The 21,669-nt window shown below is 38.7% G+C and overlaps 1 protein-coding gene and 3 non-coding genes across 4 annotated transcripts; all 4 read right to left on the bottom strand.

The window, feature by feature from the left end:
• Positions 1–467: 467 nt before the first annotated feature.
• trnal-cag lies at positions 468–541 on the bottom strand. Its single transcript has one exon. It is a non-coding gene; the product is annotated as a tRNA-Leu (tRNA).
• A 383-nt stretch (positions 542–924) lies between these two features.
• trnal-cag lies at positions 925–998 on the bottom strand. Its single transcript has one exon. It is a non-coding gene; the product is annotated as a tRNA-Leu (tRNA).
• Positions 999–4,547: 3,549 nt separating this feature from the next.
• trnam-cau lies at positions 4,548–4,621 on the bottom strand. Its single transcript has one exon. It is a non-coding gene; the product is annotated as a tRNA-Met (tRNA).
• Positions 4,622–6,521: 1,900 nt separating this feature from the next.
• Positions 6,522–21,312, bottom strand: gsg1l (gsg1-like). Its single transcript, XM_044100372.1, has 5 exons — positions 20,873–21,312; positions 14,688–14,735; positions 12,809–12,961; positions 10,741–10,852; positions 6,522–7,003 (listed from the first exon to the last, which is right to left on the bottom strand). The coding sequence occupies exons 1-5, from the start codon at positions 21,159–21,161 to the stop codon at positions 6,661–6,663; spliced, it is 945 nt and encodes a 314-aa protein (XP_043956307.1). The 5' UTR covers positions 21,162–21,312; the 3' UTR covers positions 6,522–6,660.
• Positions 21,313–21,669: the final 357 nt, after the last annotated feature.

Consider the following 21,669-nt stretch of genomic DNA (forward strand, 5'->3'; position numbering starts at 1 on the left):
CTACACCTGTCCAGCTGAGCTAACATCAGCTGGACAGAGAATTCCTAACTACAAGGTTACTCATAATGTTGAGTTTCCATGGATTTAAAAAACTTACATGATCTTACCACAATGAAGATTTGAGTAAGGAGTTGACATTCTAATGTTTTTCAAAATCAATGTGCATAATGGTTAAATATATAGCCTCTTGCTATATTGAAGAGTTGATTTTATTAAAACTTTAAATTTCAGATGATCAGGGTGGGGTTTGAACCCATGACCTTGGCTTTCTGAGTACCACGCTCCAACCAACTGAGCTAACCAGCCACACATAAGCTTATGTCTTCGTCAATATTATAAAAACTTATATGATCTTGACAAAATCATAGAAATGCAAATATCTTTGAAAATCAACATTAGATGTTGTTTAATTTAAAGCCTCCTGCTATTTTAAAGAGTTGACTTCATGAAACATTTCATCATAGCATTGGCTAATGTGGGGATTGAACCCATGACCTTGGCTTTCTGAGTACCACGCTCCAACCAACTGAGCTAACCAGCCACACATAAGCTTATGTCTTCGTCAATATTATAAAAACTTACATGATATTGACAAAATCAGAAATGCAAATGTTTTTGAAAATCAACATTAAATGTGGTTTAATTTAAAGCCTCCTGCTATTTTAAAGAGTTGACTTCATGAAACCATTGGCCAATGTGGGGTTTGAAACTATGACCTTGGCTTTATGAGTACCACGCACTGACCAACTGAACTAACCAGTCACACATAAGCCTACGTCTTCGTCAATATTATAAAAAACTTACATGATCTTGACAAAATCATAGAAATGCAAATGTCTTTGAAAATCAACAATAAATGGGGTTTAATTTAAAGCCTCCTGTTATTTTAAAGAGTTGACTTCATGAAACATTTCATGATAGCATTGGCCAATGTGGGGTTTGAACCCATGACCTTGGCTTTCTGAGTACCACGCTCCAACCAACTGAGCTAACCAGCCACACATAAGCTTATGTCTTCGTCAATATTATAAAAACTTACATGATATTGACAAAATCAGAAATGCAAATGTTTTTGAAAATCAACATTAAATGTGGTTTAATTTAAAGCCTCCTGCTATTTTAAAGAGTTGACTTCATGAAACCATTGGCCAATGTGGGGTTTGAAACTATGACCTTGGCTTTATGAGTACCACGCACTGACCAACTGAACTAACCAGTCACACATAAGCAGCCTCTTCGTCAATATTATAAAAAACTTACATGATCTTGACAAAATCATAGAAATGCAAATGTCTTTGAAAATCAACAATAAATGTGGTTTAATTTAAAGCCTCCTGTTATTTTAAAGAGTTGACTTCATGAAACATTTCATGATAGCATTGGCCAATGTGGAGATTGAACCCATGACCTTGGCTTTATGAGTACCACGCTCCAACCAACTGAGCTAACCAGTCACACATAAGCCTACGTCTTCGTCAATATTATAAAAACTTACATGATCTTGACAAAATCATAGAAATGCAAATGTCTTTGAAAATCAACAATAAATGTGGTTTAATTTAAAGCCTCCTGTTATTTTAAAGAGTTGACTTCATGAAACATTTCATGATAGCATTGGCCAATGTGGAGATTGAACCCATGACCTTGGCTTTACAAGTACCACGCTCCAACCAACTGAGCTAACCAGCCACACATAAGCTTAAGTCTTCGTCAATATTATAAAAACTTACATGATCTTGACAAAATCATAGAAATGCAAATGTTTTTGAAAATCAACATTAAATGTGGTTTAATTTAAAGCCTCCTGTTATTTTAAAGAGTTGACTTCATGATACCATTGGCCAATGTGGGGTTTGAACCCATGACCTTGGCTTTATGAGTACAACGCTCCAACCAACTGAGCTAACCAACCACACATAATGCTATGTCTTCGTCAATATTATAAAAACGTACATGATCTTTCGACAATGAAGATTTGAAGAAATGCTGTAAAGTTTTTCAAAATCAACATGCTTAAAGGTGTATTTTCTGGCAAAATTTTATTTTGAAGTATTGATTTTATTTTATACCTTTTTCATTTTGACATATTGATTTTGTTTTATACATTTTATATTTTGAAGTATTGATTTTGTTTTATAACCATTTTTATTTTGAAGTATTGATTTTGTTTGACGCCCTTTTTAATTTTGAAGTATTATTTGTCTGAAAGACTTTAGATCTCTATTGACCATTAAGGGAATTGAACCACTAACCTTACCATTGCCAGCGCTACACCTGTCCAGCTGAGCTAACATCAGCTGGACAGAAACTTCCTGAGTACAAGGTTACTCATAATGTTGAGTTTCCATGGATTTAAAAAACTTACATGATCTTAACACAATGACGATTTGAAGAAATGCTGTAAAGTTTTTCAAAATCAACATGCTTAAAGGTGTATTTTCTGGCAAAATTTTATTTTGAAGTATTGATTTTACTTTATACCTTTTTTATTTTGAAGTATTGATTTATAACCATTTTTATTTTGAAGTATTGATTTTGTTTTACAACCATTTTTGTTTTGAAGTATTGATTTTGTTTTACAACCATTTTTATTTTGAAGTATTGATTTTGTTTGACACCCTTTTTAATTTTGAAGTATTATTTGTCTGAAAGACTTTAGATTTCTATTGACCAGTAAGGGAATTGAACCACTTACCTTACCATTGCCAGCGCTACACCTGTCCAGCTGAGCTGACATCAGCTGGACAGAGAATTCCTAAGTACAAGGTTACTCATAATGTTGAGTTTCCATGGATTTAAAAAACTTACATGATCTTACCACAATGAAGATTTGAGTAAGGAGTTGACATTCTAATGTTTTTCAAAATCAATGTGCATAATGGTTAAATATATAGCCTCTTTCTATATTGAAGAGTTGATTTTATTAAAACTTTAAATTTCAGATGATCAGGGTGGGATTTGAACCCATGACCTTGGCTTTCTGAGTACCACGCTCCAACCAACTGAGCTAACCAGCCACACATAAACTTATGTCTTCGTCAATATTATAAAAACTTACATGATCTTGACAAAATCATAGAAATGCAAATATCTTTGAAAATCAACATTAGATGTTGTTTAATTTAAAGCCTCCTGCTATTTTAAAGAGTTGACTTCATGAAACCATTGGCCAATGTGGGGTTTGAACCCATGACCTTGGCTTTCTGAGTTCGACACTCCAACCAACTGAGCTAACCAACCACACAAAATTATACGTCTTCTTCAATATTATAAAAACTTACATGATATTGACAAAATCAGAAATGCAAATGTTTTTGAAAATCAACATTAAAATGTGGTTTAATTTAAAGCCTCCTGCTATTCATAGAGTTGACTTCATGAAACATTTCATGATAGCATTGGCCAATGTGGAGATTGAACCCATGACCTTGGCTTTACGAGTCCCACGCTCCAACCAACTGAGCTAACCAACCACACAAAATTATACGTCTTCTTCAATATTAGAAAAACTTACATGATATTGACAAAATCAGAAATGCAAATGTTTTTGAAAATCAACATTAAATGTGGTTTAATTTAAAGCCTCCTGCTATTTTAAAGAGTTGACTTCATGAAACCATTGGCCAATGTGGGGTTTGAAACTATGACCTTGGCTTTATGAGTACCACGCACTGACCAACTGAACTAACCAGTCACACATAAGCCTACGTCTTCGTCAATATTATAAAAAACTTACATGATCTTGACAAAATCATAGAAATGCAAATGTCTTTGAAAATCAACAATAAATGTGGTTTAATTTAAAGCCTCCTGTTATTTTAAAGAGTTGACTTCATGAAACATTTCATGATAGCATTGGCCAATGTGGAGATTGAACCCATGACCTTGGCTTTATGAGTACCACGCTCCAACCAACTGAGCTAACCAGTCACACATAGGCTTATGTCTTCGTCAATATTATAAAAACTTACATGATCTTGACAAAATCAGAAATGCAAATGTTTTTGAAAATCAACATTAAATGTTGTTTAATTTAAAGCCTCCTGCTATTTTAAAGAGTTGACTTCATGAAACATTTCATGATAGCATTGGCCTATGTGGGGATTGAACCCATGACCTTGGCTTTATAGGTACCACGCTCCAACCAACTGAGCTAACCAGTCACACATAATCCTAAGTCTTCGTCAATATTATAAAAACTTACATGATCTTGACAAAATCATAGAAATGCAAATGTCTTTGAAAATCAACAATAAATGTGGTTTAATTTAAAGCCTCCTGTTATTTTAAAGAGTTGACTTCATGAAACATTTCATGATAGCATTGGCCAATGTGGAGATTGAACCCATGACCTTGGCTTTACAAGTACCACGCGCCAACCAACTGAGCTAACCAGCCACACATAAGCTTAAGTCTTCGTCAATATTATAAAAACTTACATGATCTTGACAAAATCACAGAAATGCAAATGTTTTTGAAAATCAACATTAAATGTGGTTTAATTTAAAGCCTCCTGTTATTTTAAAGAGTTGACTTCATGATACCATTGGCCAATGTGGGGTTTGAACCCATGACCTTGGCTTTATGAGTACCACGCTCCAACCAACTGAGCTAACCAGCCACACATAAGGCTATGTCTTCGTCAATATTATAAAAACGTACATGATCTTTCTACAATGAAGATTTGAAGAAATGCTGTAAAGTTTTTCAAAATCAACATACTTAAAGGTGTATTTTCTGGCAAAATTTTATTTTGAAGTATTGATTTTATTTTATACCTTTTTTATTTTGACGTATTGATTTTGTTTTATACCTTTTTTTATTTTAAAGTATTGATTTTGTTTTAAAACCATTTTTGTTTTGAAGTATTGATTTTGTTTTACAACCATTTTAATTTTGAAGTATTGATTTTGTTTTACAACCATTTTTATTTTGAAGTATTGATTTTGTTTGACACCCTTTTTAATTTTGAAGTATTATTTGTCTGAAAGACTTTAGATTTCTATTGACCAGTAAGGGAATTGAACCACTTACCTTACCATTGCCAGCGCTACACCTGTCCAGCTGAGCTAACATCAGCTGGACAGAGAATTCCTAAGTACAAGGTTACTCATAATGTTGAGTTTCCATGGATTTAAAAAACTTACATGATCTTACCACAATGAAGATTTGAGTAAGGAGTTGACATTCTAATGTTTTTCAAAATCAATGTGCATAATCTTTCAATATACAGCCTCTAACTATTTTTGAAGAGTTGATTTTATTAAAACTTTAAATTTCAGATGATCAGGGTGGGGTTTGAACCCATGACCTTGGCTTTTTCAGTACTACGCTCCAACCAACTGAGCTAACCAGCCACATGAATGAAGATTTGAGTAAGGAGTTGACATTCTAATGTTTTTCAAAATCAATGTGCATAATGGTTAAATATACAGCCTATTGCTATTTTGAAGAGTTGATTTTATTAAAACTTTAAATTTCAGATGGTCAGGGTGGGGTTTGAACCCATGACCTTGGCTTTATGAGTACCACGCTCCAACCAACTGAGCTAACCAGCCACACATAAGCTTATGTCTTCGTCAATATTATAAAATCTTACATGATCTTGACAAAATTATTGAAATGCCAATGTTTTTGAAAATCAACATTAGATATGGTTTAATTTAAAGCCTCCTGCTATTTTAAAGAGTTGATTTCATGAAACATTTTATGATTGCATTGGCCAATGTGAAAAATCCCCAAAGTCTTGAAAGGGTTTTTCTTCACAGTCCTTTCAGTCTGCAGTTAGAAAATTTACTGGGAACTGATATGGACAAAGAGAGAGAGAAAACACAAAGTGTCCAAATGCTCTCAGCTCGTTTTACATCAGAGAACATTAAGATCCGGCACCAACCGGCAGTTTGCAGCCTGGCAGCACAGGGCTTTGCAACTTGTGTTTGGATTAACACTGACCCCAAAGCCCTCCCGGTTACCACGGCGATTCTCAGTCAATTTAATCCTTGCTATTTACAATCCACCAAAACATTACACAACTCAAACAGTTTCCTCCGGCGGAGACACACAGCGGCATCCTTCTGTTTTCTCTATCAGATTATTTCATTTAAATCTAATCTCATCAGATTATTTTGTAGAAGTTGCTGCTTTTTATCAGGGCAACCAGTGACTCAGCATTAAAATACTTCCCGACTTCTTAATAAGGTGAATAAAAGGCAGATAATATGTGTAAATGTTTAACTGTATTGCCCAGAAAAGGTGGGAATCACCATGGCAACCATCTTTTCTTGATGGGTATGCAATGTAGCCATTTTAGTAACATTTAAAACTTTTCTGAATTTTCTCTGTTGTTGTTCTGCCTCTTGGAATTTCTTAATATCGATTAACTTCCTGCTACAGCAGATTCTGATCATCAAAATTTAAAAGTACTCATCTGGTAACGTCTTAAAAATGTTGAAAAATGGATGAACTCTGGTCAGATAACGTCTACTCTTCACACAGTGTGATAAACTTCAATCAGTCGCTCACATTTTAGACTGACATCATTTATTTTGACAAAAACAAACAGCATCTGTCACGTTAAATCCATACGTTTCCATTTTATTTCTGGTCCTGTTCTGTTGTTGAGCAGGTCTGCTGAGGAAAACGGTCTAGAGCCTCCAGGCCTCAGCACTGCTCCTCCCCCAGAGAGTCTGTGTTCTCCCCCAGGTCTATGGAGGCTGACGTTCCCCTCATTTTCCCATGACCCGCACCCGGAGCTGGGCCGGGCCCAATGAGTCCGGCTCTGGGGCCGCCGTGGCTGGGGTAGACCTCCACAGAGCCGGAGACGGACTGCAGGGAGCGCTCCCGGAAGTAGTGGAAGGCCTCCTGGTCCAGGTAGCTCTGCTCCTCGCGCAGCCCCTGCTCAAACAGCTTGCGTTTGTGTCGGAACTCGATGACGGTCTTGGTGTAGGAGTTGAGGGTGGTGACGGAGGCGGCCATGCAGCAGGTGAAGGAACCCCACGCCATGCTGGATGGAGACGCAAAGAGAAAATCACAGTCAAAGTGAGAGTTTTCTACCAAACACACTGTGATTAACTACCACGGTTCAATTTCCCAAGCAACACCTGCTGCCTACACCCGAGGATTTACTTAAGCAGAACCTGCCTGACGTCATGAAGTAGGCGCAAAAAGTAACACATTGATCTCTGAGCTAAAGAAATTCAAGAAAGTCGTTGGCATCAGTCTGGAAATGATTGCTGAGACATTTTTAATGCTTTGGGACTCCAGTAGTCTGGCCATCGCCTTCATGTACGATTAGATTTTCATCTGCCTTCAGTGCTCTGTCTGGGATTTCTCCCATTAAGATAAATTTTAATTGGTTGAAGAAGGAGGAGTTGTCAATTTTCTGTGCTGTTTTAGAATTGTAGAGTTGTAGATTTGTAATGGCAGCAGATGAAGAGAACAAAACAATTCAGTCCATGTTGGCCATGGCTCCAAATATATAAACCTCATCAATCTAGCACGTTACATTATGTCACGGTCAAACATTAGTGAGTGGGTTAAACGGTCACCCAGGCAGATTCACAGGCCCTCTGTATGAAGCAAAGCGTAGAACAAGGGGCTGGTTTTTACCAGGCTGGGACTCCAGAGAACCAAGGGGAGAACCATGATCCACACATGGAGAAAAGATGAGTGGAGAACCTTCCCAGGAGAGGAAGACCGAAATGAAAACATCTAAACCTCTGCAGTTCCTGCCAGCTGTGTTTCCATGGAGTAAAAGAAACATCTTGATGATCTCAGGAGGTCTGGTGAAATTCTTCTGTTAGAGTCCATGCACATTACATCTGGTGGGACGTAGTACCAGAACACGGTAGTGGCAGCGTGATGGTCTGGGGCTGGAAAGACTGAATGTGATAAAATGTGAAAAATGGATATGAATTTTTTTATTATATTAACAGTTAATATAATCCTTTTAAAATGCTGGTAATGCTGCAGATGAACAACATCGGCTTCAGGACATTTCGGCCTGGTTTCTGTGCAGAATGAGGGACTCTAATGAAAGGACTGAAGCTTCCTGGCACTAAAGATTGTGACTACATGTCGTAAAAAACGCACAGCATACGAGGTCGGAGGTTTATGGAAGGAGAGTATCAAGCAGATGAGGTTGTTCTCCCTGTCCTTGTTTGACGGGTGATTTGTTTGAGCGTCGACAGGAGCTGCAGCTCGGTTTTACCAATGAGCAGAGAGCTGTGAAGGTCCGGACTGGATGATTATCTGAGAGACAGCGGCTCTGTCACTCGCCTGCACCTGCGCCTTCAGGTTGGGCTGTTTTATCAACCTTACAGACCACTCAGGTCTGCTCTGCATCCCCAGAATTCATTTTCTATGCATCTCTAATCTGGAGCAAACGTCTAGAAAACAGCCGAAACACTGAGTTCCTTTAAATGGAGGCTAAAAACCTACCTGAGTAGAGCTGCTCTTGATTAGCAGTAAGTAGGACATTGATCAACATAATTGATGTGTTTTTTGCTTGATGGCATTTGATAAACTGCAATGTTTATTGCTCGTTTCATAATTTATGACTATATGATGTTTTTATGATGTAAAGGACTTTGAACTTCCTTGTTGCTGAAACGTGATACACAAATAAACTTGATCTGATTCTACTTACGTCATTCATTTGTTTAGTCATCTTCCAGACTTTTCTTCACCTTGATATTCCTCCCTCCTCTTCCTGCCCTTAAGCACACCTTGAATCTGGGAAGAACCAACACCTGCTGAAGGTGAAAGCTGTATTAAAACCCAGTGGTATGCAGAGGATCAGAAGGGAATCCACAGCTGCCCTCATTGCAGGGAGACGATCACATCCAGGCCTGTGCTGAAGAAGAGCACCATGCTAGCAGCTTTAGTGGAGCAGCTGAAGAAGACTGGATTCCCAGCTTCGCCTGCTGATCACTGCTATGCTGGACCTGAAGATGTGGCCTGTGATTTTTGCACTAGAAGAAAACTGAAAGCCTTCAAGTCTTGTCTGGTCTGTTTGGTTTCCTACTGTAGGAATCACCTCCAACCTCACCTTGATGTCCCTGGACTGAAGAAACAGAAACTGGTGGAGCCATCCAAGAACCTGCAGGAGAACATCTGCTCTCAGCATGATGAGGTGATGAAGATGTTCTGCCGCACTGATCAGACGTGTATTCGTCTCATCTGTTTAATGGAGGAACATAAAGACCATGAAGCAGCAGATCAGATCCCAGCAGGAAACTGAAGTGAGTCGAGTCAAAGATGTTCAGGAGAAGCTGGAGCAGGAGATCACTGAGCTGAAGAGGAAAGACGCTGAGCTGGAGCAGCTCTCACACACAGAGGATCACAACCAGTTTCTCCTCAACTACCCCTCACTGCCAGCACTCAGTGAGTCTACACACTCATCCAGCATCAACATCCGTCCTCTGAGACACTTTGAGGACGTGACAGCAGCTGTCAGAGCTCAGAGAGAAACTACAAGACGTCCTGAGAGACTCATGGACAAACATCTCACTGATGGTCACTGAGGAGGATGTTCTTCTGTCAGAACCAGAACCAAAGAGCAGAGCTAGAATCTTAAAATATTAATGTGAAATCACTTTGGATCCAAACACAGCACACAGACATCTGGTACTATCACAGGGGAACAGGAAGGTGACACTTGTGAAGCAACCTCAGTCTTCTTCCAGTCCCAGATTCACTGGATGGTTTCAGATTCTGAGTAAAGAGTCTCACTGGACGTTGTTACTGGGAGGTGGAGTGGAAAGGAATAGTTTCTGTAGACGTTGCATACAAGAACATCAGCATCGCAGGCCAGAGAAAGAAATGTGGATTTGGAGGTAATGACACATCGTGGGCTTCAGATTGTTCCAGTTCTAAATTTGGTCACAACAACATCTGGAAGGTCGTGTTTCCTCCAGAGTCGGAGTGAATCACTCAGCTGGTTTTCTGTCCTTCTGCAGAATCATTGAATCCATGACTCTGATCCACAGAGTCCAGACAAAATTCACTGCACCACGACTGGCCGGAGTAACGGTTGGTTGGTTTGGAGGCTCTGCAGAGTTCTGTAAACCCAACTAGCCTCTGATTGTTGGTCAGGGTCGATTACTCTGATGTCTCTGCTGTTCTGCACTTTGTCTGGTTTAAATGTGGTTCTCTGTGTTCCTGCAGTCATACAGGACATCACTGCTGATGTGTTGATGGAAATAAAATGGAAGTTTGAATAGCAGTGCTACCGTTAAATTGTAAAAAATTATAAGCAAATATTAATGCATGTCACACTGAATAATAAAATAACTAACTTATCTTTTTATCTAAGGGAGATAAGAGGTTTTTGTTTTGGGGATGCAATATTTGGCACATTATGTACTTCATCAAGGAATTTTTTATTTCTATATTTTGTGCCAATTTTGGCAAGATCAGCCCTCCAATTTTTTTTTGGTCCTATGCTAACGAAGACGTACAATAAAGGACCTATAAATGTTTCTTTCAGTCTTTGAAAAACTGAAAGAAACCCTGAAGTAACTGAGAGGAACGTCCACATGAACAACTGCATAAATATCACAACTGATCAGAATATTACCTAAATCCCATTGCCAAAATAGTTAGTAAATTAATTAAATCTTACACAAATCTACATTAAAAATAGTTTTTTTAATGTGTGTCTTTTTAAAAAAATCATAAAATTAATTTTTTTCTCCATTTGTTGACCATTAAAGTGAGTTTTAAGCAAAAGCGACTGACCAGAAGGACCAACCGTAGTCCCAGCTGTGGGGCCTCCAGTCTTCAGGACCCAGACTGACTGTGATCTGGAACACCTGAGTGTACATCATGTGGGCCACCATACCCAGAAGACCTGCAGGGGAAAAGATCATGCAAAAGAGTTCACATCTGGATTTAACATCCAACGGAAATATCTAACATTGAAGGAACATTTAGCTTCTAAGGAGACAAAAATAAAGAAGCTTTATTCTCTACAAACCATTTGTAAATTATATTTAAACATTTTTTTTATGCTTTTTGGGCTTTAGATAAACTGTGCACAGTTTTAAAAGCCAGAAAACACACAATGTTTTACAGTGAAGGGTGAACAATATTTAAGAGAACTGAAAAATAAATAAATCCAATAAAATTATAGCAGCAAAGCATCTGAAAGGCTCCCCCAAAAACATATTTAGGATCTACTGAGTTTCATTTTATTAAAGAATTTTGTTACTTTTTCATTAACACACTTATGATCCCTTCTTTATGCATTTTTTATATTAAAACAAAATTTTATGGTATTAAATTTGCATATGATGACAGTTCACAGATGAAGCTGGTTAAAAAGGTTCTAAGTTACATTTTATTTCTTACATAACGGCGCTGACTCAGGATCATTAGTGGAAACACAGCAGCAGTAAATCTCTGCAGCCTCAGGAATAAACCAGAACCTTTCCAGTCCTCAGAATTACTCTGAATAAATTGATTTAATGCTCTGTGATCAGGAAGCAAATCAGTTAGACATGGAGCTTCAATCACAAGATCACAGCAAATCAAAAACCAGAAGGTGAACGAGTGGAAGCCTGTCGGGGCCGTGGATCACAGTCAGTCAGCTGGGCTGGTTCTGATCGGCTGGCCTGGTTCTGATCAGCTGGCCCGGTTCTGATCGGCTGGCCCGGTTCTGATCGGCTGGCCCGGTTCTGATCGGCTGGCCCGGTTCTGATCGGCTGGCCCGGTTCTGATCGGCTGGCCCGGTTCTGATCGGCTGGCCCGGTTCTGATCGGCTGACCCGGTTCTGATCGGCTGGCCCGGTTCTGATCGGCTGGCCCGGTTCTGATCAGCTGGCCTGGTTCTGATCGGCTGGCCCGGTTCTGATCAGCTGGCCCGGTTCTGATCGGCTGGCCTGGTTCTGATCGGCTGGCCCGGTTCTGATCGGCTGGCCTGGTTCTGATCGGCTGGCCCGGTTCTGATCGGCTGGCCCGGTTCTGATCGGCCATCCGTCCATCAGGTTTTATGTCACTCAGTCTCATGATCATCTGATAAATCTAGAAAGCAGCGAATCGTTTTTCAGTCTTTCCTGTTTCTGGTGGATTTGTCGTCGGAGGACGGAGATCAGAGCCACTTCTGGTGTAAGAGGTTTAACTTGAGTCTGGTTAAAAACTCCTGGCAGGAAAACAGTGAAGCCTGGAACTAAAACATCTGGCTCAGTCCTCCAGCCATGAAGAAGAAATGCTGGAAATCCTAGAAAATGCTTGAATTTTATATTTTAAGGAAAAGTTTTTCACACCTGGACTACATGATTGATTGAAAAACAGTTTATGTGGAAAATAAAGGTAATGACTACCTTATAGAAAATAACAATTAACTATTTAAAGCAGTAAAATAGTTGCATTTGTTTTTCATTTCTCATTAAATGTAGATAATTAGCTGCATTTTAGCTGTTAATTTTGAATAGATGTTCTCTGACTCAGATGATTAAACTTTTCATTATTTTTTTTACCTGCTGAATGATGAAATAAATGTTCAACATTTTAATGTTTTTCTGATTTTTGTAGAATATAAATTTCTAAATAAATTAGTTGTAAAATAAAAAGGTTATTGCATATTTGCCTTACATTTTTAAAGTCACAATTAAACTTTTTTTATGTTGACATTTTCTGTTTTCTTGGTCTAAAGCTGTTTTTGTCTATTCTGAGGAACAAAAATAGGATAACAGTCATGATGAAACATTTATTTACTGCTTCTGAGGTACTAGAAGTGAATATTTGAAGTTTAAAAGTATTTTAGGAGTATGAAATAAGCTGAAGCAGTGGATTCATCCGTTTCTTACCGGACAGGACGGTGAAGACGGCGGCGAAGGCATTGAGTTTGAGTCCGTCGATGACGTTGCTGGAGTGGAAAAGCTCCAGACACATGAGGCTGAAGCCGACCACCAGCAGCAGGATGTACAGCACCTCTGAAACCACCGACAGCCACAGCACACCTGCAATGACAGCAGCTGCTCTCATTTATGGAGCTCTGCTAACGAGGGAACGCTGCTGGAGATGGTTCCTGCTTACAGCTGTACTGTTTTAGATGAAATGAGTTTTAATTTAAGTATTTTTGAACTTTGAACTTGGAGAACCAAGAGGAAACCCCACCAGTATTTAACACCATCAGCTTCTCCCACATTAATTAGCAAAACATTCAAACTTGTAATTTACCCTGCTACATTATTCAAAGGATTTCCCAATCATGACTATTCAGATGAGGTGATTTTGCATCTGTTTCATCCACTGACTCCGTTTCTCTCTTGAGCAGAAAGTTTTTATTCCTGACAGAGAAAACATGAGCCCTCTGGAGGCGGACGCAGTGTCGGGTTTCCCGCCTCTGTCGTCCTGAATGTGTATCAGCAGACAGTCAATAAAACATGCTGAGGGACTCGACTGATAACAGGAAGGCAGCAGCTCATCAGACCGACTCGCAACACGAGCGGATATAATTACTGACTTTAATTACGCCGTGTGCATGTTTGTGTCAGCGGCGCGTGACGTCTGCGGGTCCTGAGTGTGAAGCTTGTTTTTTTCAGGGCTCCTCTATAGATTACCAAAACAAAAATGGACATTTAATTAAATTTAGACCCTCAGGGCGGCTCACAACGAAGGATCCTTATTAATTAATTCACAGCTGGATTTTGGTAAAACACTGAATAACTCACAAACTGAGTTTCTTCGGGGAAGCATTTTGTTTAATGCAGACTCACTACGCTGTATATGATTATTTAATTTAAAAGGTCTTCAAATTTAAAGGTGCGTTAAATGTTTTCAGGATGTTTTCCCACCTGACAGTCTGGTATACTCAGTTTGACCAAAATAGGAAACGCCCTTAGTGTGTCGGGGGAATCGAACTCTGGTCCGTTTAAAGTGGACCAAACATGTCAGGTGTGAATACTCCCTCAGGTTCGAAGGTAAACCAGAGGTTTTTGTGAAACTCAATCGAACTCTTGTCCACCTACAAATTCACCAAGCAGGAATTTAACTTGAAAAGATGAAAGAAGAAGTTTGTCCAGCGAATCCCGTCTTCACTGCTGCTCTGGTTTTAACAGATGAAACATCTCAGAACTTTTATTATTGACAAGCAGCTCAGTGTGAAGCTAAAGGTACCAAAAGTATTCAATTTCTTCTGAATGCGCAGATATTCGGCTTCAGGATATAAACACCAGCAGGATTCTGGAGTCAGACGGAAAACCGATCAGGTGGGATTTAGACAGAATATCAATAAATCAAACAAAGATTCTCAGCTTGATCATTTATCAGTTTCCTCCACCTGATTTTTCTGGCTTGGTGAACTTGGAGCCCCCTGGTGGTGAGGGTCCTAATCAGCTGTTGAACTTGCAGATGCCTCGGGCCGGCCCTGCTGTGCTTTATTTTAAGCAAAGCATCATCAACATCTCCTTCAACGGTTCTGCATCTGTTATAAACTCACTTTATGAAGGTTTTAGTTATTTCCTCTTTCAGGAGATGAAGATGCCTTCTTAAGAAATGAATTTAAAAATCCCATTTCGGTCTCTGCAGGTTGACTCGTTTAGCTCCTCCTGATGAACACAGAGAGCCCAGAAAAGAGATGTTTTTGTTTTTTCCCCTTCTTTTCCTCGGATTTCCCTGGGCTCTGGGAACAGGTGGGCAGCAGCAGGAAGCGGCGGCGCAGCCGTAATGACCGTCATTACTCACCTCTCTCCGACGCCGGAGCCAGATCAATGAAGCTCCTGCACTTCTCACCTGAGAGCAGAGGCAGAGGGAGCGATGGAGGAGAGAAAAGGTGAAGAAAAAGGTGAAATGAGGCAAACAGAGCAGCGGACGAGCCAGAACGGAGGGAGGAAATGACAGGAGGAGCAAATAGAGCTGCTACCAGTTAACATGTCAGGTTTATTAACACTGGCGGTCTAATCAGCGTCTTATTAAGCTGCAGAGTTTCTTCTATCAGGAAACAACGTTATACTCTCACCTTTAATGATAAACCAAGAAGAAATGGAGTGAAAAATTGTGATTTTATTCAAAAACTTGATCATAAATTCTTTACAGAAATGAAGGTTTAGCTATTCTGTCGCTGTTACATCAATTACGGCTGAAATGATTAATCGGATTAACCGATTACTGGAATAACCGTCAACTAATTTAGTAATAAATTAACTGGAATATACAGACTTAAAAGACCTTTGGTTGAAAATAAAAAACATAATCCAAGCAATAATTAATTCGAAACTGTACAAAAATATAAATATTTTGCATCTAAAATGAAAAACTTCACTTCAGAATATTGTTATTAGATTTTAAATGTTTGTATTTTTGCATTTTTAATATTTTATAAAAAGGCTTTAATCTTAGTAACTCAATAAAATAATTGAAATTAAATTAAAATTTTATTTTAATAACTAAAAAAAATAATTTTACATTAATACATGTAATACGTGCGTAGACATGTGCCACGGCTCCATGCTGATCCCAAGAAAAGTTTAATATTTTCAAATATATGAGTATAGTTTATATTAAAACACTGCACTTTGTATGAATTTATATAAGATACAATGTTTGTAAAACATGTTTATTACAAAGATATCCTAAATCTTTGGAGCCCCAGAACTTGGCGCCCTGGGCTTCTGCCCAGCCTCCATTTTATTCACATGATGTCATCAAACTGGAAGTTATTTGGAAAATAAGCCGAGTCTTTAAGCGATAGAAGACGATTTCATTGTTTTCTCTTTTGCTTCCATGACAATCCAAACTTTCATAAGAACTAAACTTCTGAAATCAGTTCTGTTGTAAATATTGTCATATAATTTACATTTGTTGAAGTAATTAATTTTTCTCCTGTGTTCAGAGCTGCAGGATTAAAAACATTTCTCTCAGGTTGTTGGGAGTTTTCTCTGCTTGGTGATTCTTTCTTTCTGCCACGCTCCGCCGGCTGCTGGGAGTTCATCAGCGCTCTGGGCGACCCGGCGGGTCACAGATCAGCAGCCGCAGCACCAGCCATAACTCAGCGGCTGCGGTGTCACAGACAAGAGGCAGGTCCATCCATAACCAGCCTGATTACCAACGCACTCACAACACCGCCCAGCCCAGATGAAGACAGTCAGGAGAACTCCGTCTGCCTCCACAGGAATAATCCAGCTCCTTTACGACTTTTTAAAACTCTATTTCTATACTATGGAGCTCAATCTGGTTTGCTTTAAAGAGACTGAAAAAAGAATTTTAAGCAAAACAATTTAAAACTGAAAAAAAAAGTTAAATTGAAGTTTAATTTTGAAACTGAAAAAAGAAAAATTGAAAAATTCTTTAGAAACTGGCAAAAAATTAAAGAAAAAAGTTTTAAAACCGGAAAAACGTTTGGAACTGAAATATAATAGCAAACAAAAAATATTCAAAGCTACTTTTTGGATTCAAGGTTTTATTTTTCACTTTCAGAATTATTTTCAGCTTAAATATTATCTCAGTGTTTTTGTGTTAATCTGAAAAACTGTAAAAAAAAAAAAGAAAACGAACAAAATTGAAGTCCAAGGTGTCCTGCATAGATCTGTTTATATAGATCTGTAATCCAAATGTAGAGGAAACTATTTTAGAAACGTATCTAAAATCTCTCCAGTAATTTCTTCTGAGGTTAAAAGAGCTCAGGTGGTAAAAAAAGATCAAATCTGATGAACGTTACGTCAGCCGAAAGGTGAGCAGCGTCTGATTAAGACATGAATTTAAAATGTAATTAAGAGTGAGCAGCTCTTCTGTGACCCGACAGGACCGGCAGCACAATCAGTATTCCTGCAAACTCCTTCTCACAGAGCTGCTCTGAAATGTTAATTACTCAACAAAGGTGACGGATATTTGCACTCATCACATTTCCAGTTCATCAGGAAGTAAAGAAACTGATTAATTTCAGGCTTCAGGTGCTTTCAAACATCCTTTCTCTCAGTTTCTCTTCAAAGTCCCATCATTGGTGTTTGGATGTGGCTCTGGTGGCGCCGCCTGCAGCTGCCAGCCTGTTTAATCAGCGGCTCGATGTCGTCTGGAGGTTAATTACGGCTCTGATGAGAACCAATGGTTGGGAGAAACAACAGGTAATGTACCTGAGTGTCAGTCTGAATTATTTAGTTAAAACAGAGAGCAGGATGAATCCATATGCAGATATAATCAGGCTAATTATACAGCAGGATGCAGGTTTAACTGTTTGTCACAAACTTTGGTCATTTAAATGTAATAAAATTGAACATTTCTTTGAATCTGAGAATGCTGTTATTAATAATTTTTCTGATGTTGCAAAGTTGACATTATTGTGGTCTATTTTTATTGTTTCATCATATTTTATATCACTTTGCTGCTGGACAATAAAGAATATTTATATTTTATTGTGATTATTATGAAGCAAAAACCAAAACAAACGATAGAAAATACTTTTGACAGATATATTGTTCCGTAAAGGGCCAAAGGTCCCAGAATAAGTTCAAGAGTTCAATGAAAGAAATACAGAAAATATTGGATGGAGGGACGGACGGACGGTAAAAGAGACTCTGCCGGCTCGGGGTTAAAGGTCGGTTATTACATTTGATTTCAGTTGGATGTTGGTTCTGCCGACCCGTTGGACCAGAACCAGCTGATCTCTCCGTGTAACAACTAATCCTCGCTGTCTGCTTTAATTTAACCTTTAACCTTTAGCCTTTAGCCAGGCTCTTCTCTGAACGCTTCAAACCCCCGACGCTCATAAATAAAAACTGGAGAATCTTAAAACACGATGAACTTAAATGAGGTTTTTATCTCATTTTGTTCTCCAGTTAAAACAGAAATAAAATCACCTAAAAAAGACTTTCCACAGAAACAGACAACTTCACCCGACTGCTGCTCCCACAAATCATAATCAACAAAATGAGGTTTTTAAAAAAAACAACCGAAAATATACAAAAAAAAACTTCATGTCAAAATAAAAACTAAATTCTTCAAAATAAAAACAAGTAAATAAAAATACTTAACATGAAATTATTTCAGGTCAGTATTTGGCTGGGAGTCTGTGTGGATCTGCAGATTTCTGCTCCAGCTCTGGGGATCAGCTGTCAACAGGTCTGGGCTTTGACTAGGCCACTCCAGAACCTCTACCTTGTTGTCTCTAAACTGTCGCTGTAACTTTATCTGGATGCTTCGGATTGCTGTCTGCCTGGAAAGTAAATGTTTCTACAGCTTTAGTTCCTTTTTAAAGCTTCCATCACCACAGCATGATGCTGCCACCACCATGCCTCACTGGTAATTTTTCAACCGTTTTGGTCTCTTTAATCGTCCCATTTTGTCGGTTTTCTTTGTCTTGTTATGATCTCACGACGATATTGATGATTATCTTGTTGCTGAATAACTTTGATCCAGACGGACGGTAAAAGAGACTCTCTCTGATCCATTTTTACTGCCATAAACAGTCAGTAATGTGTGACATCACGGGGGTCAGCTGGGGGTCATCTGACTGCAGTCGCATTTAACTGGTAATATGAGCAAAAAAACTGATTTCAGCAAAAATAATAAAAAGTGGGTTTCAATTTGTAGAGAACGTAGACTGAGCTCAGAAAAATGGAGAATAGATGAAAACAAGAACTCGGTTCGTTGTCCAGGTATGAAGAAAAAGGGAGGAAAAAAACTTACAATTAAAAGAGAAAGAAAGAAAGAAGAAAAGGATCAAAAAGAAAAAGTGAAATAAAGTTGGTCACAGGGTTTTTATCGTGGAGCTTTGTGATCATTTCATGGTTTTGTTCAACAAATATGGAAGTATTTCACTGCCAAAGATTCAGGAGCTAAAATTAGTTTCTCATAGCAACAAGCTTTGAATAAGAAACTTAATGTGAGAAACTTTAACGAGAAAACAAACTCGTTAAAGCAACTTTTTCATTAACACGATAAATTTTCTGTGTCAATATAAACATTATTGATTATAGATTGTATTATATAATATATAAAATGAATATTATGAAGACAAGAAGATTTTCCGTTAAAATTAGTTTTGTTAAAACAAAAGTTTATTTCTCATTGTAACGAGAAACTTTCTGGCAGTAATGAGGAAGGTTTGATGTCAACATGAGAACGTTTCTTGTTTTAACAAGTTTTGTATCTTTTTGCAAGAGGAAACTTTCTCATTTAATGAGTTCAGCATGAAGTTTCACATTAAAACATGATTCACATCTAGCTTTAACAAGAAACTTATAACAAGTTTGCATAGCAAGAAAGTTTCTCATTATAACAAGATGCTAATTAAATTAAATTTCCTGTAGTTGTGCCTTTCTATGAACTTTACTGACTTTATATAGGTTTTATATTTTAATCGCTGTGAGAGTATTAGCAGCTGTAGCTTTTATTGTTGCAGTTTCTCTGACTCCAGCAGACAGCAGGGAGCATCTGATTCATTTATAATAAAATTCCTGTTTTGGATCCGAATATTCCAGGTTCTGAGGTTTTCCTGTCAGCAGATTATTCCAGCTGCAGCTCCTCCAGAGTCACCACGGATCTCTTGCTGTCCAGGTTGTCCGGTTAATTGGACGTCCATGTCCTGATGCGTCTGCAGGTCCCTCCTGTCTCCACGTCCAGATGATGGATTTATCACAGACTTTGGATGTTACTATAGAACCGAACCAACTTCCTCCCTGGTTTCCTTCGTCTTTGATTCTATTTGTTCGCTTCCATCCAGCCAAATGGTTCCACTGGACCCATTAAAATGCATCATTTTCCTCCAAAATGAGGGAAACAGATCCCCTTTAAATAGATGATATTGTATTTATACTGTTAAAAGTGTATATTATTTTTATTTACTCTCCAATTAGTGCATACAAAACAAACATTACAGACTAACAAACAGAGGCATTGAGCTGCAAAATAAATAACCAATTAAATAAGAGAATGAATAACAAGAACAAATAATAAATTAATAAAATAAACAAACATCCATTTAGGACAAAGACAAAACACAGAACTTAACAAATGATGTCGCAACAAAAAATATATAATTGTTCAGGATGTCAATTAGGATTAATTTCCTTTTCTCTAATATTCTTCATGATTAATCTGGGATCACAGAGATATTTTGGGAGGAGTGGAAAAGAGAAGGAGGAAAAAACAACAACAACAAAAATACCGGAACAAAGGATAAAAAGTAACTAAGTTGAAGATAACTAAAGAAGATGTTTCGTGTTCTTATTAGTAGCTTAAACAAAATCAAAACTTTTCAATTCAAGTCCATATTTTATCCAAACCTGCTCCTCTCTTCAGCAAAACTATGCAAACCTTGGAGATTTTCCCAGTGCGCCTGTTTTATTAATAATAACTGAATTCATCTAACAAAATCCAGGTTAAAAGGACAAACAGTGTCTGAAACACGAGCTGCTTTTTCATGCGTAAATCTGCTAAAACATCCGTAAAGATTCTTATTTTCTGGTCTCGTGTTTCCTGCAGGGATGTGCCCACCTGCTCAGGTGGGAGAGAAAACAACAACAAAATAATAAAAATATATGCTGGAACAACGAATAAATTAGAGATCATTAAAGAACACGTTTTGTGATCTTATAAGTAATTTAAACATGATCAAAACTTTTCCAAATCCGTGCAAATCGATATTTTACGCAAACCTGGATCATCAACAAAAACATTCAATCCTAAGACTTTCCCAGTCCGCCTGCTTTATTAATAATAACTGCGTTCATGCAAGAAATCCAGTTTCAAATGAAAAATACGAGCTGGCACCAAGTTCGTTGTTTATCAACCGTAAAAAAAAAAAAAACATAGAAGAAGGAGAAACAGTAGTAGAAAATACGTGCTGTTTCCGCGCGCGTACGGACGCCAAAACTTTCCGTAAAGACTGGTCATGTGTGGCTGGAGTCTCGGGTTCCCCGCGGGGTCGTACCCACCTGCTCCGTGGATGTTCTCCTCGCAGGAGTACCAGATGCCGGTGTGGAAGCGGCGGAACAGGAAGCGGTCGTCCCCGGTCTCCCAGCTGTAGTGGACCTTGCTCTGGTCCGTCTCGTTCACGCCGTAGTCGATGCAGTTGTGGCGCCGCAGCTTGCTGCAGCTGGGTTTGGGGACGCGCTGGGTGCCCTCGCACCAGTAGGTGGTGATGAAGGCGGTGGTGGACAACAGCAGAGCCGCCAGGTTCAAACACACCGACAGCAGCGCGCGACATTTCCGCGTCGTCTTCATGGTTTCCCGCCAGAACCATGCGGGACGGTCAGCGGAGAGGCGGCATGGCGCAGCGGCTTTACGCGCGGCTCCTTCCTGCGGGTCGGTCCTCAGCAAAATGACAGCCGTCCTCTGTCCATCTGCTCCGCTGCTGAGTCAGAGGAGGAGAAGCGAGGCTGCCAGCGGAACATCCCTCTTTCTGTCCCTCTGACGGCGGCTTGTGCGTCATCACCTGGACCGAACCGAGCTCACACCTCCAGCATCTCACCGATAAACATGATGCACTTATTATGTAAAACAGAAGAACAGCAATCAGAGGTGGGGAGAGAACCCCAAAATTACACTCAAGTAAGAGCAGAACCACTTCAACAAAAATGGACTCAAGTAAAAGTAAAAAGTATCCCAAGTCATCACTCAAAGAATCAAAACGTATTTGGTAAAAAGTCTACCAAAGTACTGAATAACTGATCAAATTATCTAATTCTGTTGAAAAATTACATCATCAGACAGACCACAACGTAAAGTTAAG

This window comes from Gambusia affinis, linkage group LG19, assembly GCF_019740435.1.
Source record: "Gambusia affinis linkage group LG19, SWU_Gaff_1.0, whole genome shotgun sequence".
NCBI classification, from domain to species: domain Eukaryota; kingdom Metazoa; phylum Chordata; class Actinopteri; order Cyprinodontiformes; family Poeciliidae; genus Gambusia; species Gambusia affinis.